General features: G+C 63.8%; 2 protein-coding genes across 4 annotated transcripts; one reads left to right on the forward strand and one right to left on the reverse strand.

Annotated features, from left to right (window-relative positions):
• The first annotated feature begins 726 nt into the window (after positions 1-726).
• SMTN (smoothelin) lies at positions 727-23,793 on the forward strand. Of its 3 annotated transcripts, XM_065851920.2 has the most exons (22): positions 739-922; positions 6,054-6,214; positions 6,445-6,538; positions 6,628-6,706; positions 6,797-7,134; positions 8,832-8,934; positions 9,139-9,392; positions 9,543-9,606; positions 10,883-10,981; positions 11,515-11,874; positions 12,955-13,058; positions 15,133-15,249; positions 16,330-16,668; positions 16,761-16,836; positions 17,111-17,275; positions 17,850-17,912; positions 18,077-18,140; positions 18,457-18,627; positions 18,703-18,823; positions 18,896-19,047; positions 20,367-20,538; positions 22,867-23,033. In XM_065851920.2, exons 1-21 carry the CDS (start codon positions 872-874, stop codon positions 20,509-20,511), a joined length of 3,120 nt encoding a protein of 1,039 aa, XP_065707992.1. In that variant the 5' UTR covers positions 739-871; the 3' UTR covers positions 20,512-20,538; positions 22,867-23,033. The 3 variants fall into 3 exon arrangements, with proteins under 3 accessions (XP_065707991.1, XP_065707992.1, XP_065707993.1); XM_065851919.2 differs by lacking the exon at positions 20,367-20,538 and having other exon boundaries at positions 727-922; positions 22,867-23,793; XM_065851921.2 differs by lacking the exons at positions 15,133-15,249; positions 20,367-20,538 and having other exon boundaries at positions 22,867-23,793.
• Positions 23,794-24,481: 688 nt separating this feature from the next.
• Positions 24,482-26,310, reverse strand: SELENOM (selenoprotein M). The gene is made up of 5 exons (XM_065851922.2): positions 26,173-26,310; positions 26,063-26,098; positions 25,939-25,973; positions 25,274-25,352; positions 24,482-25,182 (listed from the first exon to the last, which is right to left on the reverse strand). The coding sequence occupies exons 1-5, from the start codon at positions 26,284-26,286 to the stop codon at positions 24,970-24,972; spliced, it is 477 nt and encodes a 158-aa protein (XP_065707994.1). The 5' UTR covers positions 26,287-26,310; the 3' UTR covers positions 24,482-24,969.
• Positions 26,311-27,608: the final 1,298 nt, after the last annotated feature.

Raw genomic sequence — 27,608 nt, forward strand, 5'->3', positions numbered from 1 at the left:
CCTGAGTGTGAGCAGCTGCTTGAGAACATGTGAGGCAACACAGCCCGTCCCCAGGAAGCCCTTGCGGGGTGCGGGGTCTGGCAGAGCCCTGGGAATGAATCTTGCAAAGGTGTCAGGAAGAGGCAAACACGAGCCCCACAGAGTGTGCAGGGGTGCCCCCCACGGTGTGATCTCCCCCAGGCCCCGTGGGGACAGGGCCCCATGCGGGAGGTACTGGAGCAAGCGGGCTCCGCGGGCTGACGGGCAGAGGAGATCGCCCGCTGCCACCCCAGCCCTCCGCGCCCGCGGGCAGGGCGGGAGCCGCGGGGCCGCTCTGCAGGCAGCGCTCACATTTGGCGGGTTGCTAAAAGCTGTCGCGAAAGGCTGCGCCGGGACGCCGAGGGAGCGGCGGGGTGCGCCGTGACCGCTAGGAGGTGCGATCCCCCGCCGGGCCAGGCCCGGCCCGGCCGCCGCGGCACGGAACGGGCGGGCAGGACACCCGCGGCATCGCCCCTGGGCTCCGCGTGAGGCCCAAGGGAGCCCGGGGCACAGCAGCGGCTCCGCTCAGCCCCACGGGCCGGGACCGGGACCGCGACCGGGATCCGGAGCGGGACCTCGGGCCGAGCGGGGCGGGGCCAGGTGGGGCGGGGCCGGACCGTCCGGAGCGAAGAGCCAATGGCGGCGGCGGGCGCTGCGTGGGCGGAGCCGGCGGGGCGGGGCGGCGGGAATCGGCGGGCGGTGGCAGCGCGGGCGGGAGCGCGGGCGGGCCGGGCCGGAGCCGAGTGCGGGGTCGCGCCGCCTCAGCTGTCCTTTGTTGTCTCGGCCGCCGCCGAGCCTTGGGCCGGCAGCAGCGGCGGGCTCCGGCGGCGGAGCGGGCAGGCAGGCAGGCAGGATGTCCCAGGACAACCTCGTCGGCATGGACGAGGGAGCGCTGCGGAAGCTGGTGAGTCCCCGCGGCGGGCAGGGCCGGGGCATGGCGGTTGTGGTGGCTCCCGGGGGCAGTGGTCGGTGTATGGCTGGCGGTGCCCCGGCTCCCTGTGCCCCGCCAGGGCAGGGGAGGTGGTGGCTGTCCCAGGAGCACGGGCCCGTCCGCGCCTCCACGGGTGGAGGAGCTGCCGCTGAACATCAGGGTGGGGGCGAACGGGGACGCTGGCAAGGAGCTGCTGCGGTACCTGGGGGCTCCCGGGCAGCAGCACCAGGAGGGGCCCGAGCTGGCCTGGGCCGGAGCTCTGGGCACGCCTGGGCTCTAGCACAAACCCCTATCCTGCCCCAGTGGCTCCACAGACTCTGGCCCTCCCGCGTTGGCCACACTTGGCCCTTTGCTCACATCCTCGTTTAGCCTGTAATGTCTGTTCGTTTGCTCCATCTCCTTGGCTGCTGGCTCCAGCCTGAGACATTTCCTGCTGCCGGCTCAGCTACCTGCTCACCGCTGTCCTGGTGCCGGCTGCTATCTGGCCCAGGTCTCCGCTTTTGCGATGCCAGGGGCTGCTCCTCAGGCTCTGTACCCTCATGGATGGGCATCTCCTGTGCGGCAGCTCCTGGAGCAACATCCAAGTTGCTTCCCTGCTCTGTTTCTTCCCCCGGGAGTCAGAGCTGGAGCTGAGCCCTGACTTCACAGCTGCCGGGGCTGGATGGGCTCGTGGGGCATGAGTGCCTGTGTGTCCCAAATGTGGAACTGTGTGTCCCGGGCTCTGACCTGCTCCGCGAGGGCTGTTGTGCCAGGAAGCCTTACAAACTGCTGAACAGCTTTGGGCAGCCCTGCCCTTCCCTCCAGTTCTGGGACATGGCAGGCTCAGGGCTGAGGGTTTGCTGGGGTGGCCCAGGCGGGTGCTGGGGAATGGTTACGGCAGGAAGCTGAGTCAGCCGGGAAGGCGCTTCTGCGGGAACAGGAAAGAGTTGGGGTGCTGTGGCACCGGCGGGAAGCGGGAGCTGCGCCGTGCTGTGGGCAGGGGGTCAACATCAGGGTTGTGTTACCCTGCCAGAGCCTCCTGATGCGGCACCCTCAGCCTGTTCTGGGTGACAACATGCAGACTTGCCCTTTGTTGATGGGCTGAGAGCCCACCACTCTCTGTGGGGTGACATCAGGGCCAATGGGGACCCCTGGAGGAGTGGGAATGAGTGGTTGGGTTTCCCCTGTCCTGTCAGTGCTCTGGCTCTGCCATGTCCCAGCTGAGGTCTCTGGGCTGAGGTGGAGCCCTGGGAGCAGTGATGGGGTGGGTGTCGAGTCTGTGGTGCAGCTGGATCTCCAGCCGGCCTGCAGAGGTGGATCGTACCCACGCGGCAAGCACCGCTTCTCCCTGGGGCTTCATCTTTGACCGTCTGGGGCTTTGCATCCCCAGAGCACCCTGCTTGTGGCTTGAGTCTCCCCGTGCCTGTGTGGCGCAGGCTGGGGAAAGCCTGCTCCAAGCTGACATGACGCGGGGAAGGAATTATTTTTCTTTCTGGTTAGGTTTTGGCTCCGCTCAGCTGGAAGAGGATTAGCCCATATAAGGGAAAACTGCCTCTCCCACCGCTTCCTCCCTGCTCCTCTGCCCTCCCCAGCATTTAACTCTGGGCTGTTTCTCCTCCCTTCTCCCAGAGAGACCTTGACAGCAGTGTTGTGGTGTCCCTGGATGTCCTGGAAGAAGGAGTCTGGGGGATGTGAGCAGGTCCCTGCAGCCTCCTTGCCAGGACCATTGCTATGCTGGCTGGGCTGGGAGCTGCCCGGGAGCTTCTGCTGCCAAATTCCTTCCCATAGGCATCCATGCGGTTCCTGCCCCAGCTGCCTGCCGCAGTCCCAGGGAGGCCAGTTGGGATGAACCTGTGGTGCAGCATGAAGGTGGTGTAACAAGGGCTTGGAGAAGCTCAGGGAGGGAGCTGCAGGGAACCGGGGAGATGCCACTGCAGGGTGGCCTTTAGCTGGGTGTCTGGAAGCAGGCGGTCATTTGAGCGCTTGGAGCTATGCTGAGCTCCAGGCTGTCGTCAGCTGGCCCAGGGCTGGGCAATGCTCCCCTCTTCTGGCCCCTCCAGGTCTCACCTTGGTTAATTAGACAGGAAAGATGCAAATCTCCCTGCAGGCAGAAGCAAGGCAGGCTTGAGCTAGGAAAGTCATGGCCATGAGGTCCCCTTCTTCTTACACCTGGTGGTCTTTGGGAAGGGCTTCAATGGCCCTGAGAAGCATTGTGTCCCAGCCATACTCCTGTCACCCAGCCATCCTTCCTGCTTTCCTCTGCCTGGGAGGCAGCGGCTGTCTCTGTGGCTCCTTCCAAAGGTGGCAGTGAAGTTTGTGTCTACAGGAGATGCTTGATGTGCTTCACTCCTGTCCCCAGAGCAGTTTCCCTGTGGCCATGCTCCAGCCTCACAAGGACTCTGTGCTCAGCGGTTTTGGGGAGCCGGATGGATGTAGTGCTAATTACAGCCCTCCTGGAGGAGCTGCCAGCCATGCTGGGACTCTGAACATTGCTGTGCTTGGGCATCATCAGGAAAGCAGCCCACGGGTGCCTTGCCAGCACCCTTTTCACAAAGCCACTTTGTGTGTGCGAGGCGGGCGTTTGCTTGTAACCATTAATTTGCTGCTGGCTGGGCAGGGCCGTTGGGGCCCTGGCATGTGCTGATCCCTGGGCCTGCCTGTGCCGGCAGCGTTGGGCCCCTTGGCCCCTTCCCGCCCGCTGGCTCCAGCTGTGGTTTCCAGCATGTTCCCCATCGCCGCTGGCCACGGAGCTTCTAAAGACGTTCGTTTGCCTCATCCCGGCTCCCTGCTGACGTGGGCTTGGGACAAAGCTCTTTCTCCTGTCCTGCTGCTGTTTGTACCACAGGGAGAAGCCATCCAAGACCCGGGTGCAGGTCAGGTGCCAGCTGGAGCCTCCTGGGCAGAGCAGACCCTGGAGCTGGTGGGTGGGTTTCACGCAGCATGTGGGTGCCACCCCCTACTCTGGGGTGCTCAGGGCTGGCGTCCTGTCATGTCCCCCCTTTCCCAGCACTCCCAGCTTCTGCAGCTGCTGCCACCCCCTGCTTTGCCGTGACCCAGCTGCTGGGGCTGCACCACCAGCAGCTTATTTAGTGAAGGGCTGGGACCTTGGCCTGCCGGTATGCAGCAGAGGAGTGTTTTTCAGTCCTCGTGTCCTTTGTGTGGCTGTGGGGAGAGCTGTGCTTGCCACAGGACATCTGCTGGACCAGGCTCCATCTCTCCCACCCTGTGCATGGTGGAGCTGGGCTTCCTGGCCAGCTCGGGTGGCCGCAGTCTCTGCTGGAGCTGCAGAGGGACAGGCCCTGTCTCCGTGCCTTTGTCCGGGCAGCCAGCGTTTCTGCCGACGTCCCTCCCTGCCTGCAGCAGCGTCCTGGCGGCTGCCCCAGGGCAGGCAGGACTAGCACAGATGGGAAGTGGGAGGCCCATGTGGATGGAGGGCCTGATTTCCACCCCAACATCCCCCTGTTCTTCCCATCCACTTCCCTGCCCTTGTGCCAGTGGAGGTGGCAGCTCCAGACAAGACGCCAAGGGGGGCGGCAGGCCCTGGCTCCGGCAGGCTCCTGTGCTGCTGCGGGATGTAATAAGTGGCCACAATGTGCTGGGAGGGATGGCACTGCCAGCTGGCACAGAAGGGAGCACCCTGGCTTCAAACAGCTGCCCCAAATATTGCGTGTGTCTCCAGCACTGAGCTATCTGAGAGGAGCCTCCCTGGGGGTCGGCAGTCCCAGCTGCCAAGCATCACACTGGGGTCTTGCCAGCTGGGGAAGGATAATGCTCCTGTTGGGGTCTTGAGGCTGGCAGGGGCTGGACGGCCATGATTTTGGCTGCCACTGGGGTGGTACATGGTGGCTGTGTGCCTGCTGGCCTAACTGGGATGGAAATATCCTGCCTTGGTCTCCAGACTCCAGGGAGGGAGAACAAAGGGCGATGGCTTTGCTGGAGGCTCTGTACAGGGGGTTTCTGCAGCTGATGGTTTAGAGCCCTTGGCACTGCTCAGCCTGGGCATGGCTGAGGGAACAACGTTGGATTCCTGCTGCAGTGGAACCTGAAGACCCCGGATGGGTGGCCTGGTGGTGGCCCGGCCATGGCCTGTGGGGCTGGGAGGGGACTGATGCTCTTGTCCTGTGGTGCAGCCGCAGCTGCTCCCAGCATGCCAGTGCTTGACGCTGACAGCAGCTGCTGTGGGTCATCGGGTTTATTTTTTAACGAGCTCCACGGGAAATCGCCTCCTGGGTTCCCAGCGCTGGGACAGTCCCACTGTCCCACAGCAGGACAGTGGGAGGACCATTGCCCTGGTTGGCCTCTCCCCGCAGATCCGGCTGCCTTCTGCCACTCTTCAGTGTGGGGGGTGCTATGCTTGCCCCCTCTTGAAGCACTTGAGCTGGTGGCAGGGCTGTGGATCTGGTCTGGAAGAGGGGAAGCAACTCTGGGTGCCCCTGGCAGGTGGGCTGAGGAGCACCCATGAGATGTTCGTGGCGAGGCTGTGGGAAGAACATGGCTGTGCTTCCCATTCACAGGGGGTTGGACTTTGACTTAGGACAGATCCTGCTCATGGATTTGGCTCTGAGAGCTGCCAGCCATCCTCTAGCACTGGGTGAGAGTGGGGAGGCATGCAGGAGGGCTGGGGGGGCCCTCCTTGGGGGAGTGCTGGGACCCTTCCAACCAGCACCTCCTGCTGTGAGGGTGGCAGGAAAACAGGCTCTGCTGTCCCCCCCTGCTGCTGGAGGGGCCTGCATGGGCAGGCATGGGCAGGTGGACTTGTTTCTCTGCTGATGGCGTGATGAGGCAGGGCTGCAGGGAACCCTCCCTTGGGGGCCTCATGGACCATCGATGGGCATTCATGCCATGCTGCCCCTGTCTCCTTGCTCCTCATGTGCCTGGAGATCTCAGTGCCACTGTGGCAGCCCCTCCTCACCATGTCTGGTCCAGGAATCCTGCCTCGGGGGGGCCATGCCCGCTCCCCGCGGGGCCAGGCAGTGCTGGGCAGCAGGCACTGTGTGCGTGGGTCCCGCCGAACAGATGGCCCCATTGTATGGTGCGTGGGCAGCCCGGCGCGGGGCGGCACCAGGGCTGAGCTGGGGGCCACAGTGGCCGGAGCCGGTGCTGAGTCCGACCCTGTCACACCCAGCTGGAGGCAACGCTGGACCTGGCTGAGCGGCGCCGCATCCGCTCGGCTATCAGGGAGCTGCAGCGGCAGGAGCTGGAGCGGGACGAGGAGGCACTGGCATCCAAGCGCTTCCGCCCCGAGCGCGGCAGCCACCGGCAGGACGACAAGGAGAACTGGCCGCGGTGAGTCTGGCGTGGGGCGGGGGTCCTGCTCACCCCCGCCTCTGCCGCAGGGGATGGTGACTTTGATGCCTGGCCCCACTATACCTTGCACAGAGAGTGGGAGCAGCCCCACACCAAGCGGCTTGGCACGTGGGTGGGGTCCGCTGCTTGAATGTGCTGTTGCCCATGAGAGGACTTTGGTCCTGAGCACCCCTGGCAGCTCCCGGCTGGCCACTCTCGCCCCCACACAGGTCCCGGCGTCTGGAGGAGGAGCAGCAGACGGCACTGGCTGCCTTGTCCCGGCAACTCGAAGCCATCACTGACGTCGAGGAGCTGACAAAACTGGTGAGTGACTGTGTGCCATGGCTGACTGTGGTCTGGGACTGACTGTGCGCCAGGTTGACCCTTCTCTCCTGGGCCTCTCCCTCTTGCAGCTGCGGGCAGCAGGTGAGTACGAGGAGCGCAAGCTGATCCGAGCTGCCATACGCAAGCTGCGTGCTGAGGAGATTGAAGGTGAGGCACTGTCCCTGTGTCCCAGGATAGCTACCCCAGAGAGTCTGGAATGTGGGCAGCTCCTTCCTAAACACCTTTGCTCCCATCCAGCTGCAGCCCTGGCTGGGAACGTGCAGAGCAGCCAGAGGGACGGCAGTGAGCGCCCTGCTGTGCCTGGGGATGTGAAGAGCAGACAGAGGGATGATGCTGAAACGCCAGCCCTGTCCAGGAGCAGGAAGAACAGCCTGAGGGACGATACAGAGCTGCCAACCCTAGCTGGGAGCAGGGAGAGCTGTGGCGAGGGCAGTGCTGAGCCCCTGGCCACAGCCAGGAGTGGGGAGAGCAGCCAGCAGGATGATGCAGAGCAGTCAGCGCTGGCTGGGCCAGAGGAGAGCAGCTACAGGGGAGCTGCAGAACAACCCCCTGCCGAGGAACCTGGAGGCTCAGCGGTGAGTGTGCAGGGTGCTGCTGGGGGATAGGGCCACTAAAGACCTCCTCACCCTTCCCTTTAGCTCCTGTACTTGCCTCCCTGATGTGCAAAGCCCCAGGCATGCTGGCCTTGCCCACCCAAGGGGACCAGGGCAGGTGGAGCTGAGGACATGGGGGATGCAGCTGGGCTATGCCAGTGTGGCCCCAGCAGAGGTGAGCTGGGGCTGGGGACTCAGGTCTGGCTGCTTCTGGGCTTCTCCCTGAGGGTGCAGCCTGAGTGCGAGTGCTATGAGTGAGGGGTCTGCAGGCCCCTCAGGGCACTTGGTGCCCCCCTCCCCGCAGCAGTTCTGCAGGAATGCTACTCTCTGGAGGCGGCAGCTGCTCATCCTGCCTGCGGCAGCTGCGTGCATCAGTCCTCTTGTGCAGGCAGAAGCTCTGAACCCCCTGGGCCCCTGCTGGTTGTTCCTGCTGGCCCCTGAGCAGCCAGGGCTCATGTTGGAGCGAGGCTGGTCCGCACCAGCCATGGCTGAGGGAAGCATGAGCTAGTGGGCAGGACAGGAAGAAACAAGGACAAGCCTGGGTTTCCTGCACAGCAGCGGTGACCCTGCAGGGGACTGCGGCTCTTGTGACAGTAGGAAGTCCCTGTACAGACACCACGTGGGGTTGCCCTTTGGGAGAGAGCATGTGGAAGGGAGAAGCTGAGAAGGAAGGTGCGGGTACCCACATTCACCTGTGTTCAGCCCAGTTTTCCTGCCTGTGTGCCCTGGGGCTGTGGCCCTGTGCCACCTTTCAGCATTGTCTGTCTTCCCCATCTGGATGTGCCGGCATGCTGCTCCCAGTCCTGGCCGTGCTGGGCCATCTCCTGAGCAGCTGGCAGGGCTCTCCCACTCTGTTCAGCTGATTACTCCAAACACAGCACCATTTCCCTTAAAAGATGGCTGCAGTGGTGCCTGGGTTTGGGTCCAGGTTCCCTTGTGCACCCCCTCGACCTCCCCCCGCTCTGGAGTCACATCCGCACCTGGAGCCCACACGTGCTGCTGGAGGCACTGGCAGAGCCAGGACTTGCACCCTGTGCCATGGCTGGTGACACCCAGACACCCTGGCCCTGCTCAGGCATGTGTCAGGGACACACCTCAACCACGACACCTGTCACCTGCCTGCGGTCCCAGAGCATCCCATCTTTTGCCAGACAGAACTGCTAGTGCTGTGGGCAGGGACAGGGCGATGCCAAACTGGGTACTCTCTGCCTCATGCAGCCCTGGGGCTGGGGGCAGAAGGGGACAGAGGGCACTGGGCAGGAGTTCTCCTCTCTTCCCACCTTCTGGTATCCATGCTAGACAAGGCTGATATACTTGTGGCAGGAGCCACAGAGCGTCCCAACAGCCAGCTCCTTGCTCCATGCCCTGGTGCTTATCATCCCCACACAGAGGAGTGCCAGGAGCACCAGGTTTAGATCCCCTACTTGAGCAGACATGACGTCCCCCTCACTGCCTGCTGGAGACAGCAGGTGTGGGGACCCTTGTTTGCCTGCCAGACTCCCGCAGTGACTTCTGTGGAGAGGGTAGCTTGTCCATCCTTGGCAGCATGTAGGCGAGGTGGCATGGGAAGAGGCCACGGCGTGCGGCATGTTCCTGGCCAGGTGTCAGTGATGGAACAGGGTGACCTGGCCAGAGACTGGAGTGGCACTGGCCCTGTGCTCACTCGCTGCTCTCCCCAGGCCCACAAGCCAGATGATGCAGTGAAGCAGGAACACGTCTCAGCTGGAATGCAGGAGCTATGTAGCCAGGAGGTGGGAGACCCCCAGAAACCCAGCACCCAGGGTGAGTCCCCACAAATGCTGGTGGCAGAGCCCTGTCCGGGTGTGTGCCCGGAGCGGGAGCAGTGCTGGGCCAGCTGTGGGCAGGGGTGGGAGGATGGAGAGGGCAGCATGGCATACCCCAGCAGTGCGGAGAGGGGGAGCTGGGCGCCTGGTGGGTCCACAGGAGCAGGCTTCCCCCGTGCACAGCATCTCTTCTTTCCCACAGCTGTGGTCTCCAGGACCCTCGTGCTCCCGGAGCTGCAGCTGCCACCAGAGCCCAGTCCGGAGCCTGAAGATGGTGGCAAGGAGCCAGAGCGGGCCCAGCTGTGTTCCCTGGGTGCTGCCCAGCCCACAGGGCAGCACCAGGCAGCCTGGAAGGAAGGGAGCCCAGGCAGCCCTGCCAGCACCCAGGAGCCCAGTGCAGGGCAAAGCCACCGGGTGGAGCAGCCTCACCTGTGCCAGCCCGGTGCCAGCAGTCAGGTACAGAACCGGCGGCACAGGCTGGGGCCATCACTGCTCCCTTCACCAGCAGCTGGTGATCCCATGGGTGAAGGCACTTTGGCATGAAGGTTTGGGGGGGGAGGGTGTGACCCCCCCAGCTGACTGATTTGCCCCCTTTCCTCCCTGCAGCTTGGTGTTGGGTTGCGTGGCCAGGTGCTGGGGCCGGCTGGGAGGCATGGGGAGCCACCTGTGGGTAAGTGCAGCCCCGTGGGGAGGGAGTGCTGGGGCTGTTGGCCCCCCCCACCAGCTGGGCAGAGCTGCCCCAGGTGTCCCCCACTGCCTGCCTGCTCTGCAGCACACGCATCTCAGTGGTGCGGGGAAGGGCATCAGTCTTGGGGATGTGACTTATGCCCACACAGACTGGGGCAGAAATGTGAGGGCAGGATGTGGATAGGCCAGGGGCCATCTCCAGCTGGTGGCCATTTGCCACCTGGCCGTGCAGTGCCTGCCCCAGCTGGGTGCCGGGGGAGTGAGGTGTCGCGAGCTGTTTATCCATCCCCCAGCTCCAGGCTGGGCAGCAGCAGGGCCATGAAAGGGAATTGGTGCCTGCAGCAAACCCCGGCCTTTTGCATTCTTTGTCCCAATAAGGCTGGGAGCTGTCCGCCTGCTGGCCCTGACCCACCCCCCGGGGCTGTGCTTGCTGGCCCGGCTGGGCCCAGCACCCTCTGGGTCCTCCCCGCAGCCCTGAGGGATGGCAGGGCCAGCATGTGCCCTCTTCCTACTGCCCACAAAACTGTCCCCACGGCTGTTCTGGGAGGAAATGGAGGGAGGAGGGGGGAAACACAAAGCAGCTCACTGCCCTCAGGGTCAAGGTTCCCACTTGGGGCTGCTCTTGCAGGTGGAGGTCCCCTTCCTCCAAGAAGCCCTATGGGCTGCTGGTTCCTGGGGAGATGCTAGGGGGTGGTGGACTGCAGTGTGGCACAGCCCCAGGGTGGATGGAAGTGTGCAGGACCTGGCCCCCGTTGCCTCACCTGGCGTCTCAAATCTGGGTCCTGGAGAAAGGCTGAGCCCCCCCATTTGGGTACCAGCAACTCCAGCCCCAGGCCAGAGTGCTGCCTGTTTGGTGCCTGTCTGCTCCCTGGGTGGGGGCTGAGCCACTGAGCCCCCTCTCCTCTCCAGAGGCAATCCTGGGCTGGCTCTGCTATGCCCGGGCCTGGCGGGTGCAGGGGTGATCCCAACCTCTTGGCACAGACCCCAGGTACCACTTGCTGACCCTGCTGTGGTGCTAGTGCCCCACCTCTGCCTTGCCCGCCTCTGCGGTGTAGTTTTGGCACTGCAGGGCAGAGCCAGCTGTTTGTGAGTGCTGGTGCATTTTGGCACTATGCTCTGGGGAGTGTGAGGTGACAGGGAGGGGGACCCCAGGGTGCTGTGCTTGTAGGGGGGTGGGGATAGCAACAGCACCCTGTGCCACACTCACCCTCTGCCCTCCTTGTCCTGTTCCTTGCATATCTGACATGTCCTTTCCCAAGTGGCGGTGCCCACCCAGGATATAGCAGGGACCCAGGCTCGCCTGAACACTCATCGGTGGGAGCAAGCACCCTCCTCCCCGCGCCCGGCCAGCCGCACGGGTAAGGTCCCAGCGGTGACTGCCTCCACTCTCTGCTTCCCAGTCCCGGGCAGAGCCTGGGCAGGCGACGAGCTCTGTGGTGGCAGGGTGCCCCTGGCTGAGTGGGGCTGGCTGCTGGCTGCCCACCTCCCCAGCACCCATCCCTCCCCAGCACCCATCCCTCCCCAGCACCCATCCCTCCCCAGCACCCATCCCTCCCCAGCACCCATCCTTCCCCACCCACGTGCACGCGCAGCCAGGCCCCAGCAGAAGCAGGGGCAGAAACTCTGAGGGGCTGCAGGCACCCTGGGGAGTGGGGCAGCGCGTGTGCCACCACAGCCGGAGGTGTTGCATGTGTGGTGGGCACCCTGGGGGCAGCACGCATGGTGGGGACACCTCAGGGGAGGGGGGGAAGTGGGCAGGAGGCACGGCAGAGGGCACCCCGGGGCGCTGCGTGCATTGCGCGGGGCCGGGCAGGGGGGGTGCAGCATGCATGGCGGGGACACCTGTAGGTCGCTGCAGCCCTGGTGACCACACTGTGCCTGTCCCCCGCAGAGCCGAGTCCCGCCGGGCCGCCGCGGGCATCCTCGGTGCGGGAGCGCGCCCAGCGCTTCACCCCGACGGGTCCGGGACCGGCCCCCAGCGCGGCGGGGGCGGGCGGCGCGGGGGGGCGGGCCGGCCCCGGCCAATGGCAGCGGGGGCCCCACACGGCCCCGCCGGGGCCCGCTCAAAACGCGCGGGGCGGCGGCAGCGGAGGCGCAGAGCAGCGCCCGGCCCCGGTCCCCGCCGGCCCCCGCCCCGGTGCCAGCCCTGGCCTTGACGGCATGAAGACCTACTTCACCATCGAGATCAAGGATGGGCGCATGCAGCCCCTCACGCCCCGCGTCGTGGCCGCCCCCGGCAGCCAGCGGGCAGGTGGGCACCGGGCGGGTAAGGTGGGCAATGTGGGGAGAGGCAGCCATGGGGAGAATGGGATGAGGGAGACGGGTGGTGCAGGCAGGTGGCATCTATCAGGAGACTGGGTGGGGAAGATTGGCAGCGTGACAATTGGGCACTGTAGGGGTGATGGTTGTGAGTGGGCATCGCTCAGGGAGGTGGGGCTGGGAAAGGCGGGCGCTGCAGGGGCGGTGTGCACCGTGAGGCAGGTGGGCGCTGGCAGGGACACCGTGGGACAGTGCTCCTAACAAGATGATGTGGGCAGTCAGAGCAAGTGGGTGTTGGTGGGCAGCTGGGCACTGACAGGGCAGTGGGCACCAGGGAGCAGGTGGAAACCAGCAGGCAGGTGGGCAGCAATGGCCAAGTGGGTAGTGATAAGCCAGGCAGACGCTGATGGGATGTGTTAGCAGCAGCAGTGGCATTTGAGCGCTGCCAGCCCAGAGCAGAGAGTGAGCACTGTCAGAAGAGCAGAAGCTGTGGGCAGGAGCTTGCCTGTCAGCCATCACCCTTTGGCAGGGACACTCAGCCTGCTCAGGGCACCTCAGTACTGGGAGGCTGTCTGGCCCCACAGCCTGTGCCCATCCTCAGTGTCCTGCCACATTCTTGCCCAGGGTCCATTCCCTGTCCCATCCCCTGTGATCGTGCTCAATTCTTTGCCCCACATTCTTGCTCTGACCCCACTAACCTCCTGGTCCAGGGCAATCCATGCTGTCTTGCTCTGTCCCATTCCTGCTGCTACATGGTGTCTGATCCGCCCCTGCCTGCAGACGTGCCTGACTTAGGATGCTCCTGGGGCTGTCCCTCACACTGAGAGGTCTTGGCTCCAGCTGGAGCGCTGTGGAAAGTGCCCTTCCTTGGGAAGGAGGGTGAGCCGGGGTGCTGAAGGGGGCCTGGCTTCCCCATCCCTTGGCTCTCCCCAGAGCCCTTCCCCTATGTCAGAGCTCAGTGCCCACCACTGATCAGGATGCATGCAGCAGCCAGGCCAGAGCCGCTCCCCAGGTGCAGGGCTGAGCCTGCTGGGCTGGCGCGAATTCTGCATGCCTCCCGCTCCCCCTGCAGAGGTGACCCTGGGGCTGCGGAGCACCCCCATCCGCATCACCACCATCCCCAGCAGCGGCAGCGGCATCTGCAGCATCAGCAGCGTCAGCAGCAATGTCATCAAGGTGAGTGCCCAGAGAGGCTGGGTGCTGTGGGGCATGGTCTGGGTTTGGGGTGGGGAGCAGTGACGAGGGTGGGTGGGTGGGTTGGTGCTGGCAGCACGGTCCAGAAGCTCTGGCTTTTATTTTTGGTTTTGGGGTTTTCTTGGTTTATTTTGGTGGTGTTTTGTTGGGGTTTTTTTGTGTTCAAAGAGACCCCAGCGTCTGCACATGAACCCGCAGCCACATGAACCCTCTGGACTGTGCTGCTGTGTATACAGACATTCAGGGCAGGTGGAAGGGAAGTGGGCTGGGAACCTTCTGTGGTTCTCTCTCTGTTTTAAATACCTTTTAGGGTGGAAGCAGCTTAGGGAAAAATCCATCACCACCCACTCCTCTGTTTTCCATCCTGGAAAGGGCCCTTGGCTGTGGTGCTGGGCAGCCTGCCCGGCGGTGCGCCCTGAGGGTCTGTGACCCACCCTGGAGCTGTGGGCTGGGGTTCTGCTTCCTGCTGCTCTGCAGTCTCAAGCCAGCACTGAAGCGGCAGCCCCAGCCTGCCTGACCCAGGAGGGATTCTTGGGTTCAACTGGAAAAGAAAAAGGGAAAAAAAACCTGCCCGTGTTCTGTTTTGGGGGGTGAGTGAGGTGCTGAAGGCAATGAGACTTGGTGTGTGCAGGAGGCAGCTCCATGTGTGCAGCCCCTTTAGTGCTTTTATCTGCTCCTGGCCATCTAGGGTAATGCAAGGCGCACGCAGCCTTGACAGGAGCCAGGATGTCAAGTGCAGCGCTGCCTTGCTGGTGGCCCTGGGCTTGTTGAGCCACCTCTGCAGGCACTGCTCCTTTGGTGGCCATGGCACTGCTGGTGGCCATGGCGCCGCTGGCTCAGGTTCTCTGCTCGGCCCTCGCCAGCATGAAACAGGCAGTGCCTGTAGCCTGGCAGGGCTGCCCTCAGCAGCTGGTGCACTCGCTGGCAGGTCCTGCTGCCCACAGAGGGTTCCTTCCCCATGCTAATGCGCTTGGGCAGGCTTGGCCCAAGCAGCCTGTCAGCTCTCATTAAGGTATTAGCGGCACTGCGTGGTGGGGTGGGGGGCTTGGGACCCATCAGCCGCCTGGCGGGAGACGTAGCCTCCAGGTGTTCTCCCAGCGGGCAGGGAGGAGGAGGCAGTGGCAGCGGTGCTGACGGCCCTGCCAGGTAGGGCTCACTTGGAGGGACTGGTGGGGTGTGGGGATCTGGGGACAGTGGCTACTGCAGCGTGTCCTCTGACTGATGGGGTGCTGCCTGTGCCCATTGCACGGGGACCTGGTCCCCTGATGTGTTCACCAGGCAGTATGGGAGGATGGCAACTGAGGCCCTCAGACCAGCACCAGCCTGGGGCTGGCAGTGTCGCTGTGTTGTGGGTGATGCTGGCCAGGAGCAGGATGGCATTCAGACAAAAGGGCACGTGGGTGGTCCCTGGCCATGGGGCAGCTGCCATGATCATGTTCTGGAGCTGATCCCATGTGGAGGCTCTACCCCCCCCACTGTGCCCCACAGCACCCCCAAACAGGCACCGAGGGCACTGGCAGCAGCCCGTTGGGGGCTGCTTGGTGGGGCTGCCCCTTGCCGAGCCACCTGGTCTTGGGGCTGGAAACGCTGCCAAGTGCCAGCGCCTGCCTTGGCGTCCATGTGCGGGACCCCCCAGCCGCTGCGACAAGAATAGCTCAGTGGGCGCGGAGCTGTGCCGGGCCAGCCTCCAGCCGGGGGTGGTGTCCCAGACGCCCCTATAAAGGGCAGAGGACAGCTGAGCGCGGACGCTGCAGTGCGCGCTGGCACCGCCGCCATGCCAGGGGTCAGCCTGGAGGGGCTGGCGCAGGCCGGGGCGGCCGAGCTGATGGAGCTGCGGCGGGAGCTGGGGGCTTTCCGGGGGGCGGTGGAGGGGCAGCTGGAACAGGCGCTGCAGCAGGTGCAGCCCCTGGCACGGGCACTGCGGGCACTGGAGGAGGAGCACCTGGAGCTGCGGGCAGAGCTGGCGCGCCTGGGCCGCCGCCTTGACCTGCTGGCACTGTGGCTGGGGCCAGAGCCCCCTGGGGAGGACATCAGCACCCTCTTTCTGGAAGCACAGGACCCTTGCGCCCACTTTGAGGGCACCGAGGAGCCCAGCGGCCCTGTGGCCCATCCGCCTGCTTTCTCCAGCATGCGCCAGCAATCGACCCTGCACCTCTCCAGGAGCAACAGTGGTGTGAGTGCAGGCAGCCCTGCCCCACGGCAGCACCCGGCGGGGGGACGGGAGGGTGGCACCGGCCCATGGGGCTCCCGGCAGTCCCAGGGGTGTCTGGAGCCGAGGTGAAGCCCCTGGCACAACGTGGGACTATGGCTGTGGTGCATGGGCAACAAAGTGTCACCGGGATCTGCTACCATTTGGGCTCACTGCTGCGGGGGACAAATGGCGCCTGCCTGCTCCACATTGCCGGCATGCCGGCAGGGCCGGCAGGCTGCAGGCAGCTGTCCTGCCCCCGCCCGCACACAGCAGTGGTGGGGCACAGGTGGTGGCAAGGGCGCACGTGTCACCTCCCGCCGGTGGCTTTGCCATGGGTCCGGTGCTGGGCCGGGGCAGCGTGACGCAGGTTGGGGCCAGGTGCGCAGTGGGGCTGCTCTGGCCCCGCGCCAGCACGTCCCCTCTGCTGCCTCCCTGCCCTATTCCAGGCCTGGCCTGCTGCCTGCCGCACATTGCTGGAGGGTCGTGCTGAAAGGGACTTGGCATCCTGGCTTTGCTCTGGTGGGGACTGAGCTGGCCTAGATCCTGAGCAGGGATGCGGGGGACGCTCTTGATCTCCTGCACAAGCTCTTCTCTCTGCTAAATCCCTTAATTCCCTGGAAATCCCTTGTGCTGCTAATGGTGTGCACTGGCCTTGCCAGCACTTTGCCTGCTGCTGGGCACTGGGCACTGCCCAGCCTGGAGCACCCAGGCAGCCCCTGCCCGCTGGAGGGCCCTGGCACCCTGACATGATGGGGGCTGGGGAATATTTGAGAATGTTTTAGCAGCCAGACCGAGGGGAGGTCAGAGACTCCTGGGCCCTCTCGGGGCAGTGGGTGCCACAAGGGGGGATGTTGCTCTCCCCTTCCTGCTTTGGTCACTGTGGATGCCTGTGGCGTCCCACCGGTTGTAAGCTCTTATACCGCATGTAGCATGTCTTCTCCAGAGTCCCTGCTGCCCATGACACTGGACAAGTGTCAGGGTGATGTGGGGCTTGGACCCCAAGCAGCATGGGGGTGGTGGCTGAGCCGGCAGGGGTTCAGTCATGTGGTGGTGTCCTTGTAGATGGAACCAGAGGTGGTGGAGCAGCCCCAGGCGTCAATACTGGTGGTGGAGCAGCCCCAGGCACCGAGACTGGTGGTGGAGCAGCCCCAGGCACCGAGACTGGTGGTGGAGCAGCCCCAGGCACCGAGACTGGTGGTGGAGCAGCCCCAGGCACCGAGACCGGTGGTGGAGCAGCCCCAGGCACCGAGACCGGTGGTGGAGCAGCCCCAGGCACCGAGACCGGAGCCAGAGCTGCCCAACGGCATGGAAAAGGTCCAAGCGAGGGAGCTGGAGAGAAGGAGCAAGCTGAATATCGAGGAGCTGAACAGGATCGAGGACGAGGATGTTCTGGATAAGATGGTACCTCCTTTGCTGCTGGGCTACCAGGGGAAGGCAAGGGGACTCCAAGCTGGTGGCAGTGGGGTGTTGCTCACCTCCACCTCCTCCTGTAGCTGGATCGGACGACAGACTTCGAGGAGCGGCGCCTGATCCGAAATGCCATGCGGGAGCTGCGCCAGCGCAAGCGAGGTACTTGGGGATGGAAGCCCCAGTGGTGGTTGGGGCTGTGGTTGTGGTGTTGCAGGTGGAGCAGACAGGGCTCTAGAGTGGGGCCAACCAGCTGTGGTGAAACAGGAGGGCGCATTGTGTCTCCTGCACCCCTGGCTGTGCCAGGCTGAGGATATTGATCTCCCCATGAGCCAGTTGTGGATGGCAGCAGCAGGCAGGACACCTGGTATGGCAGGGACTGTGTGCACTGCCCCTGCCTCTCGCTGCTGACACCATCTCCCACCTGTCTTTGCAGACCAGCGGGAGAAGGAGCGGGACCAGCGGCTGCAGGAGACAAGGAGCCAGGCTATGGCAGGGAGGGCCGGCCATGCCACCGAGACCACCACCACGCAGAGCACCCAGTCAGCCGATGGCTCGGCACGCAGCACCGTCACCAAGACTGAGCGTCTTATCCAGTCTAGTATGGGCTATGCTGGGGGGTCGTGGGGCTTGCTTGCCCAGCACAGCTGGTGTGCTGACCCTTCGGGAGGCTGTGGAATGTCTTTCCTGACACTCTGCCACTGCAGCTTCTCTCTGCAACTCTCACCACTTGTGGGTATGCCTTAAACCACGCTGGGAGCAGGACCGTGGTTCAGGGCTGTTTTGCTGCATCTCCTCTGGCTTGCTCTGATCCTGCCTGGGGATCTTTAAGGAATCTGCTCTGGTGACTTCCTACCCGATCCTCCATCCTGTTGGGGTGGCAGGGGCCTTGTCTGCACTTTGGGCCTGTCTCCTGTCCTCTGTGCCTCTGGTCTTCTAGTCCCTGTGTGGCTCAAGCTGAGAGTTGCTGCAGGGGTCAGGGATGCTCTGGTTCCCTTGCTCCTTTGCACTGGCATTTTTGCTGTGCTGTCCCCGCTCTGCTTGCCCTGGCCGCTCCTTTACCACCTGAGACTTCTTGTCGCACTATTTGGATGCGAGGGTGCTTGACAGCAGTGGGTGTCTGTGGACGCCGCTGCCCGTGGCCCCAGCTGGTCCCGTTTCCTTGCCCCCTGCAGGTGATGGCACCAAGACCTCCCGTACCACAACCACGGAGTCGAGTTATCTGAAGAGATCAGACAGTAAGAGCTTTCACTGTGCTTTCCCCGTAGCATCCTCTGGCATATCCCCAAGGGCATTACTGCCACTGAGCCACCCCTGCCTGTGGCATGGGCAGAGCCCCCCACCTGCCTGGCACTGCTTCCCTTGGCTCCTGCCCAAGGCCTCTCTCTTTCTCTCTCTGCAGGTGGCAATAGCACATTTGTTCAAACAAAATCGTCCTACAGCTCCTCTTCTAAGAAGACAGGCAGGTAAGCGGTGGTGCCTTCCTGGGATCAGCCCCGAGCAGTCCCTGTCAGCCTCCTGCTTGCACAAATTCTCTCTGCCCAGCTTGCAGTGTCCTTGTGCAGGGATGTCCCCAAAGCCTCTTCCTGGTCCTTGGGGCACACTCACTTTGTCCAGCAGTCCCCGTCGCTCCCTCCATGGGCATGGAGGTGTGTGCACTTGAGGCCACCCTGCAGGGACACAGAGGTCTCCAGAGCTCTGGGGCTGACAGCGGGCTGAGGCCACCATGTGCCCTTCTCTGGCTGCCCACAGCCCCCTTAGCTCTGTCTCTGTCTCTCCCAGCATCTTTGACCGTGAAGACGAGAGTGCCTCCAGGCAGAGCAGCCTGGCTGCGCTGGAGCGGCGTCAGGCTGAGAAAAAGAAGGAGCTGATGAAAGCTCAGAGCCTGCCCAAGACATCGGCCTCGCAGGCTCGCAAGGCCATGATGGAGAAGCTGCAGAAGGAGGGTGGGAGGTGAGGCTGGGCCGGGGGCAGGCTGGCGGGGGCAACGAGCACCACTTGGATAACACCCCGCATCTTCTGCCACAGCTCGCCAAACCCCGCGCCAGCACGCAGCGCCGTGCAGCGCTCCTCCAGCTGTGTGACCAATGCCAACAGCATCAAGCAGATGTTGCTGGACTGGTGCAGAGCCAAGACCCGAGGCTACGAGGTGGGTGCCACCTCCTCTCCCTGTCCCCAGGGCCAGTTTCTCTGCCCCTTGGTAACTCTCCTGCCCTTGCAGCACGTGGACATCCAGAACTTCTCGTCCAGCTGGAGTGATGGTATGGCCTTCTGCGCCTTGGTCCACAATTTCTTCCCCGAGGCGTTTGACTACAGCAAACTGACACCTCAGAACCGCCGCCACAACTTTGAAGTGGCCTTCTCCTCCGCAGAGTACGTAGCTCTCTTGACATCACGTGGGCTTAGGGTAGCTCAGGGCAGCTCTCCTGCTTGCTGCCTGGGACAAGGGGGAACACAGGCAGGGGCGATGGCACTGGGGGTGAGCACCCGTCAGCATCGCTCCCCCTGTGCTGTGCAACAAGGTTTGGACACTGGGGAGAAAGCAGTGGCAGCGTGGACAGAGCCACGAGAAGCCAGCACAACCCAGTCTGGAGTGGCGAGGGTGGACATGGAGGTTTGGGCTTCCTGGGTGTGGGGCAGAGCACCCAAAGTCAGGGCAGCAGCCCCCAAGTCCACCTGGCTGCAGGCAGTACATACCATTCTGGGGTGCCAGGTGTGGGACCACAGCCCCTGGGAAGCAGGGCTTGCCCGTGCCAAGTGCCTCCTTTCACGGTCATTGGAGCTCAAACACCATCGCAGCTTCTCCAGTCTCTTCCCTTCCCCTTTTGCTTCTGGTTTTTCTGGGTGCTGAGAGACGGGAGCGTGTCCAGCTGGAGGGCTGGCAGCCAGCCCCTCTCTCCTTCCTTCTGTCTCTCTCCCACCCGCTCCTCCTCCCCTCCAGCACCCTGCCCAGTGGCAGGGCCGGGCAGGTGGAGGTCCCATCCCAGCCGGTGCCTGGGGCGGTGGCGTGAGCTGGGAGCTCCCACGAGCTCCTGGGTGCTGTGGTGCTGTTCGGATGAGTGAGAAGGGGGCCGCGTGCCTGGCTCTTGGCGTTCCTGGTAATGGACTTTTTGCCTGAATTGGGGAACCAGTGTGTGGACTTGAGAGAGCCATCAATCTCTCCAGCCTGGAAGCCAGGTGGCCTCTCGTCCTTCCTCCTCCTCCAGCTCTTGTGAGCGTCTCCTCCTGAGCTTCCTGCACCAGGGCTGTGCCGCGCAGTTCCAAGCGGAGCTGGGCAGGAGGGCTGGGCTCGCCCCCCCCATCCTCCCGGCGGGTCTATATAGAGGCTATATAGAGCGCCACTCCGCTCTGGAACCCGCTCCCTGAGCACCCGGCGTGCCAGAACACTTCACTCCTCCTCCCCTGCCTCTGTCTGTCCTTCCCTCTGGACCTCACGCCTCTCCACACCGCTCACCTGTCCTCCCCCTCCCTTGCTTGTGCCCCCTGAAATCTCACTGAATGGCCTTGGTGCGGCAGTGCCCAGAGCCCTCCTGTCCCTGCATCGCGCACTCCCAGAGCATGCGAGAGCAGAGCAGCATCTGCCTGGGGGTGGGACGGGAACTGCATTGATCCATGTCTCTTGTTTTCTCTCTTTCTCCCTTCCCCGACTGGGCTGCGGTCACTGGCTTGCCCCTCTCTCTCCCTGCCCCCAGGAAGCACGCGGACTGTCCGCAGTTGCTGGACGTGGAGGACATGGTCCGGATGCGCGAGCCAGATTGGAAGTGTGTGTACACATACATTCAGGAATTCTATCGCTGCCTGGTCCAGAAGGGGCTGGTAAAAACCAAAAAGTCGTAGCCCATTTTCACCCCCCTGGGAGCGATGGTGAGAACCTTCCCCTCCAAATACCTTCCCGTGCCCCACCGCCACCACTTGGCTGAGGGGCTGGGGAGTGGCCGCCGTGGCTGGGGAAGAGGCTGGGGGAAGCAGGTGGGCAAGGGACGAGTGCTGGTGATTTTGGCCAGCAGGGCCAAACTGTGGTCAGGAGAGGGGTAGCGGTGGCCAGCTGGCCTCTGGCCTTCCAGAAGCGCATCCATGGGGTTCTGGGGAGGCGGGGACTCTATCACCCTTGGGGGGGCTGTTGGCTTTCCAGCCATGGCGATGGCACGAGAGGGAATGGAGCTGCCACAGCTCTTTCCTCCACTGTTGGCTGAGCCTGACCCAGGGGTGAGCAGCTGGGGGTGCTGCTCTGGGTGCTCTACAGCAGCGTGAGCCTGAGTGGTGCTGCCTGGGTGTGGGTGAGCCCCCATGGGATGCCCCAGCATCACTGCTCGCACTTGCTGCCTCCTCCCCAGCCTGGGGTTGGTGGTGGCTGCCGCCCCCGGCGGGGAGGGGCTGCAGCCGCTGTTGCAGGGCCAGGCGGGGGCCATGGTGCCCGGCCCAGCCCAGCCCAGCCCGTGAGGTGCTGCCTGCTCATATATGGACAAGAGCGGGGAGCCTGGAAACTGTGAGTCAAGGCTTGGGTCCTGCCTCATCTTGCAGTGTTTGTGCTTGTCTTTAGGGGCATCCCAGCTGGCACTGGAGCTCCCGCTCCCCCCGGCTCTGCATAGCACCAGCACACCGGGGCCCAAACAATGGCTTTATAAGGGCAGAACCACTCTCCTTGCGCTGCTGTTCCTTTGCCATCACCTCCTGAGCCAGGGCGGGTAGTAGCAGGGGGCCTTGAGCTCAGGCAACCAAATCCCTGGATGGGGCCAGTGCTGGCCAGGTCATCAGCTTGGAACCTGTCATCTCCATGGCTGCATCGTCTCCAGTACAGCTGAAGCCCTGTGGGAGAGCTGGGGTGGCAGGGTGCAGGACCAGGGTCCTGGCAGAGCTCTGTGCTGTGTGGAGCTTGGTGGCCCTGCTGTGTCCCAGGGCACTGGCACCAGCTGGGGTCTCTCCTCAGCTGTGTCGGTGCCAGCCCCAGGGGTTGGAGTGGGCTGTGCTGGTGGGCTGAGGTGTGCAGCACGGTTACTGCTGTCTGGGAAGATGGGGGTGAGGGCTTGTAGGGGCTGTTCTAATGGTGGGTGGCAGTTTGGGATTCAGATCCTCCCTGTGCTCAGAGCTGCCCAGTGCACCCTGTCATTGGAGGACAGCCCCTGCTGGAGGGTGGCTCTGGGACCAGAGCAGCCAGGCCGACCATGGCATCAGCAGGGCCTGCCAGTTCACGCCAAGCAGCCCCCAGGTGCTGGCCCAGTCCCCCCCAGGCACTCGTGGCCACATCAGCCATTAGCAGCAGCAGCAGCCGGGGTGCTCCGGCGCTGTCTGTACCCTGGTGGGCCCTGGCACCTACCACACTGCCTGGCAGGGGTGGAGGGACCTGGGCAGGGCTGAGAGGGGGGCAGCCATGGCAGGATTGCTTCTGTGCAGCCCTAGCCCCCAACAGAAAGGCAGAAGGACAGAGGTGGCCTCCCCTCTGTGCCTTGCCTGGCCATTCCAGTGACTACCCAAACTGTGCTGGAAGCTCCACAGCTGCCTAGAGAACCCCAGAGCGGGAGAGAGATGGCACTTGCAGGCCAGAGAGCTGGGTGGGTGGTGAGGGCAGGGCCCTCCCAGAGGGGTAGCGGCAGAGCCCAGAAGCTGTGGCCTGCCAGGACCCCCAAGGTTGGCAGCTACTCGAGCAGGGCCCTGCGCAGACCCCAGCACAGCAATGGGGCTGCAGGTGGTGGGCACAGGCCAGCACTGGGCTGGTTGGAGAGGGGCAGTGCTCACCCCACACGTGGTGCTGTGCCTGGAGCAGGCAGTGCCCTGAGCTCAACTCCATGAGTGTGGGAACTGAGCTGACAGAGCTGATGGGAGGCAGGAGAGCTGGGCCAGGGCTTGCAGCAGGAGTGATGGGCAGCAAGTGACCAGGACCCCTCTGCCTTTCGCTGGTCCAGTTGATGGCATTTGGGGCAGGGCCATAGCATGGACATGTGTGGGCAAGCTGGCAGGTCTCCCTCATCAGCTGGAGGAGGAGGAGGGTCAGCACAGCCTCTGCAGGGGGTGGCTGCCAGCACCAAGAGCTGGGGCAGAGAGCATCAGGGGACTGCAGTGGGTACTGAGAGGTGGGCAGGAGCTGAGGGCAGCAGTGCCCAGTGCCAGCAGGCCTGGGGCAGCGTGGGTCCCCCATCCCAGCCCCTGGGGTGGGGCAGCTGACCCGGAGCCATGCTGAGGTCTGCGTCTCTGCAGGACGCTGGTGGACTGCGTGCCGTTGGTGGAGGTGGAAGACATGATGATCATGGGGAAGAAGCCAGATGCCAAGTGTGTCTTCACCTACGTGCAGTCCCTCTACAACCACCTGCGTCGCCACGAGTTGCGCATGCAGCAGAAACAGTGCTAGAGCCTGCCCTGCCCACCACCCCGCTGCCCCCTGCCCTCAGGGCTGCCAGTGGGCTGCTTGCCCCAGGAGGGTCTGGGGGGGACACAGGACTGGCGCTGGGGGCTCTGCCACCAGGGCAACCCCACGCCTGCCTCGCTGGAGCTCCCTCTGCCCTGGCTGGCTGCGGGCTGACCCTGTGGGCAGGGCAACGCAGGGCCAGGCAGGTGCTGCCAGGGATGCTCCCCAGCTTGGCTCCCGCACTCCAGTGTGTTAAATTATTTGTTCTCCAGGAGCTGTTTGACCTGTGGGCAGCACCTTTGTGTCCATGGGGAGGTCTGGGCACAGCTGCGCCATCAGGCCCAGGGCTGGCAGGGGTCAGGGGCCAAGCAGGGTTTTGCAGCCCAGCCCAGGTCACAGTGCGTCTGCCAGTGGCTCTCCTTGGCCCCTGTGAGGAAGCCCCTCTGCCCACTGTAGGCCCTGCTTGGTGCCACCTCCCTGGGGCCGGCTCCACAGCCCTGTGCTGACACCCTGCTTCCCACTGTGTATGTGCACCCTGGGCCACTTCCACACCAGGGGGCTGCAGCACCCGCATGCTGGGGAGTGGGCAGGGAGGCGAGGAGCCCCGGGGGAGCGAGGGGCCCAGGAGTGAGCTGGGACGGCAGCCCCTGCTCTCCTCCCCAGCTCAGCTCAGGGCACTATGTGCTCAGTGCTGCTCACCCCTCCATCACCATCTCTACACCCGCGTTGACACATGTACCAACACCAGCCAGACAATAAAGGTTTATTCTATAGGGTGACGCCTTCGCCTTGGGTCCTTCTCCCCAGCCACATTGCTGCTTTGTGCCACCAGTGCAGCACACGCTGCAGTGCCCAGGAGAGTGCTGGCAGCCGTGTCTGCAGGCCTACTGCTCACCTGGCCCTGGGGGGAGATGTGGGGCACGTGCTGCTCCTCTTGCTCAGGGACAATGTCCAGAGCCAAGGGGCACCATCAGCATCCCACCCTGACCACAGGCTGCTGGTTTCCTGCCCCCCACCACCCCCAGGCCTGGTATGGGGAGAAGACCCCATGCTGCCACCAAGACTGTGTGCAGGCAGGTCTGCAGACAGTGCAGCTGTGCCCTGCTCCCTTCCCAGACAAGGACCAGATGTCCCCTTGAGCCAGCTGAGCCAAAGCTCAATGGCTGCGCACTGCAGGACCCACTTGTGGGGTCACATCCATACCTGTGCAGCCCGTGAGAGCAGCTTGGCCCAAGCTGTGGTGCCTCATCCATCTGTCCATTGCACCTCAGGGGACGGGCACAGGAACAGCATGGTTTGTCTGTGGGATGGTTTGTCAGCTTGCTAGCAGTGGTTGTGACCCTGCCATCTCCTCCTACCTCTGCAAGTGGCTCTGGGGCACCCAGCTCCTCCTGGCATCGAGTACAGAGCAGTGCGGGATGTGTACCCCACTGACCCCTCCCTGGAAAGACAACAATTGCAGCCAACTGTATACAAGAGCTTTACTGGGGGCTTGAAAGGAGAGAACCCTGCTGGGGTGTAAAGCCCAGGGACAGCTCTCCCACCTCAGGACTCAGCACATCTACCCTCAGCACCTGGTGCTTTCTGCTGAGGGCTTCATCCTGTCCCACGCAGGTAGGATACTGCTGCACAGCACTGGGAACCAGTGAAACCTCGGGGCATGGCGAGGGAGCAGGAAAAACGCTGCTCCTCCTGACTGGCCAGGGGGGCCAGGCTGCAGGGGAGAGAAGGCAACGAGAGGCACACAGGACCCCTGGGATGTCCACAATGCCTAGAAGGCCCCTGCTCAAGGCTGGAGCTGCTCAGGGCATTCTTGGGGCAGAGAATACACAGCACTGAGCAACAGCAGGGGCACCTTCACCACCCTGCAGCACTGTCCCCAGCCTCTGTAATGCCCTCATCCCCATGCTCTGGGGAGTGGCTGCAGGACCTCCTCCCGAGCGCAACACCCCTCGCTACAGCTCTGGGTGTTCTCCCTCATCATGTTCAGGGGGAGTCTCGCCATCAGCAGTGGGAGCTTGGTGGGGCAGCAGGGCCGGCAGAGGCCTGGCAGGGGCAAACTGGAACTCCTCAGGCACAGGGGCATCAGGTGTCTCCTTGCGATAGAAGCCCAGTTCCTGCACCAGCTGGTTGATCTCCTCCCGGGTCATGTCACTCAGGGGGATTCTCTGCACACAGATAGGAATTGCAGCCTGGTGCCTGGGGGCACCGACCACCGAGTCCCTGCTGCAGCGGCAGATGCCACAAGTGGCTGCTCACCTCCAGCTCCTCGTATCGGTGGCTGAGAAGAACAAGCTCGGGGTCAGCACCAGGCAGGTGCTTCATCTCCAGGTTATGGCTGGGCAGTGTGTTAAGGAGTACACAGTACTGGGCAGGCCCGTGCATCCCTCATCCTACTCTGTCCTCAGTCACATCCCCTTTCCCCCCTCCCATCCCATTCTGTCCCTCATCTCAAACCATCTCATTCTCCATTGCATTCCATCCCACCCAGTCCCATGCCACCTCATCTTCAACCACCCTGTCCTCCACCCCTCATCCAATCCCATCCTTCATCCCATCCCATCCCATCCCATATCCTGTACCATCCTCCATCCCTCCCCTCAGCTCATCCCATCACATCCTCCAGCCCATTGTCCATCCCCTCCTATCCTTCAACCTGTCTCACCCTGTTGTCCATTGCAACCTGTCTGTCCTCCATCCCATTCTGCCCAGTCCTGCTCTCTCCCATCCCATCCTCTATCCCTGCCCCATCCCGCCTCCATCCTGTCCCCTCCCATGCTGTCCTCCGTCCCATCCTGTCCTCCACCCCATTTGGTCCCATGCCACATCCCGTTCCCCACCGCCCGTCCTGGCGGGGCTCTGTGCCCGGAGCGCGGACACACCAAGCGCTGCCCACCGAGCGGGGCTGCAGCGGTGGCGGGTACTAGAGGGGGATGTCCTGGGTGACGAAGGCCTTCACCTGTGGGCAGAGCGGGCGGCCCGGCGCTGCTCAGAGGCGGGGGACCCCCGGCCCCTGCCCGGCCCCGACCCCCGCCCGGTGGCACCTACCTCCCTCAAGCGGTTCAGCCGTCACCCGCCGCAGGTCTGCGGGAGAAGACACCTCGTCACCCCGGCGGCGCCCCCACTGTCCCCGCACCCCCCGCCCGCCCCGCGCTCACCTCCACCTTGCCCCGGGCCAGGTCCCACAGCTCGGCCCCGCGGAGCCGGGGGGGTCCCGGGCCGCCCGCCGCCAGCGCCGCCAGCAGCAGCGCCCGCAGCAGCGCCCGCAGCATCGCGCCGCTGCCACGTCACGGGCCGCGCGCACAGGGCGCCCCGCCCCGGCGGGCACGGGCACGCGCGCGCACGCGACCAGCTGCCGCAGCACGAGCACGAGCGCGCTGTGCACGCGCAGAGGGGGCGCACAGTGCGCGTGCGCAGCGCGAGCACGCGCACACCTCGTGCATTCACGCGCACCGCCCGCGTGCACAGCGGGCACTGACACACCGTGAACGCGCTGTAAACACCCCGCGCACATCCTGCACAATCGACACCCCACACACCCTCTGCACATAGGGACTACGAACGCACACACACGCGCACCCCCCTCCACCCCACAAATACACACACTGCAAACACACCCCAACCACAACCGTGCATATGCACACTGCAAACGCACTCATGGGCACACTGCACATGCCCATCACAAACTGTGAGTGCACGCACGGGCTGCAACCACCCCCATACAGCAAACACACCATCCCTACGCACACAGACACACACAGACACACACACACACTGCACACACAGACAGAGACACGCAGGAGACGGCGTGTCTGTGCACACAACCACACACAGCTGCACACACACAAGCTATGCACACTCACACATCCTCCTGTACATATGGCTGCAGGCACTCATGCACAGCTGCATGTAGAGCTGTACCTATGGGCAGCTATACGCAGTCCACACACCAGTGCACAGATGCGATGACACAAACAGCAGCGAACAGAGGTGCACAGTAACCCCTCCATGACTGCTCACAGCGTGCCTACACCCAGATACATCAGCACACACAGCACCGCAGAAGCTCACACCAGCACATGCACTCACCCATGTAACAGTGCACGCACGCACTGCACATACACCCAGCAGCATGCACACACACATGCTGCACACACGCGTGCTGCACACCTCAACTACAAGCACATGCAACTGAATGAACACACAGCTATGCATGCACAAAACAGTGTGCACTCCCCGCCCCCCACACCAGCCACACATGTGGCTGCACACAAACACCTGCACAGACACACCTCCCCCTGGTGTGGTTGAGGCTGGAGGCAGCTTTGGGGTCCATCGGGTCCAACCCCCTGCCCAGGCAGGGCCTCTCAGAGCCAGCTGCCTGTGACTGTGTCCAGTCGAGTGCTGAGTATCCCCAAGAACAGAGATTCCATAACCTCCCTGGCAACCTGTGCCAGGGCTCAGTCACCCTCAGAGGGAAAAAGTGTTTCCTGATGTTCAGAGGGACCCTCCTGTGTTCAGTTTGTGCTCGTGGCCTCTGGTCCTGCCACTGGGCACCTCTGGGAAGAGCCGGGCTCTGTCCTCTGCAACTTCC

This window comes from Patagioenas fasciata, chromosome 17 (assembly GCF_037038585.1).
Source record: "Patagioenas fasciata isolate bPatFas1 chromosome 17, bPatFas1.hap1, whole genome shotgun sequence".
In the NCBI taxonomy this organism is placed as follows: domain Eukaryota; kingdom Metazoa; phylum Chordata; class Aves; order Columbiformes; family Columbidae; genus Patagioenas; species Patagioenas fasciata.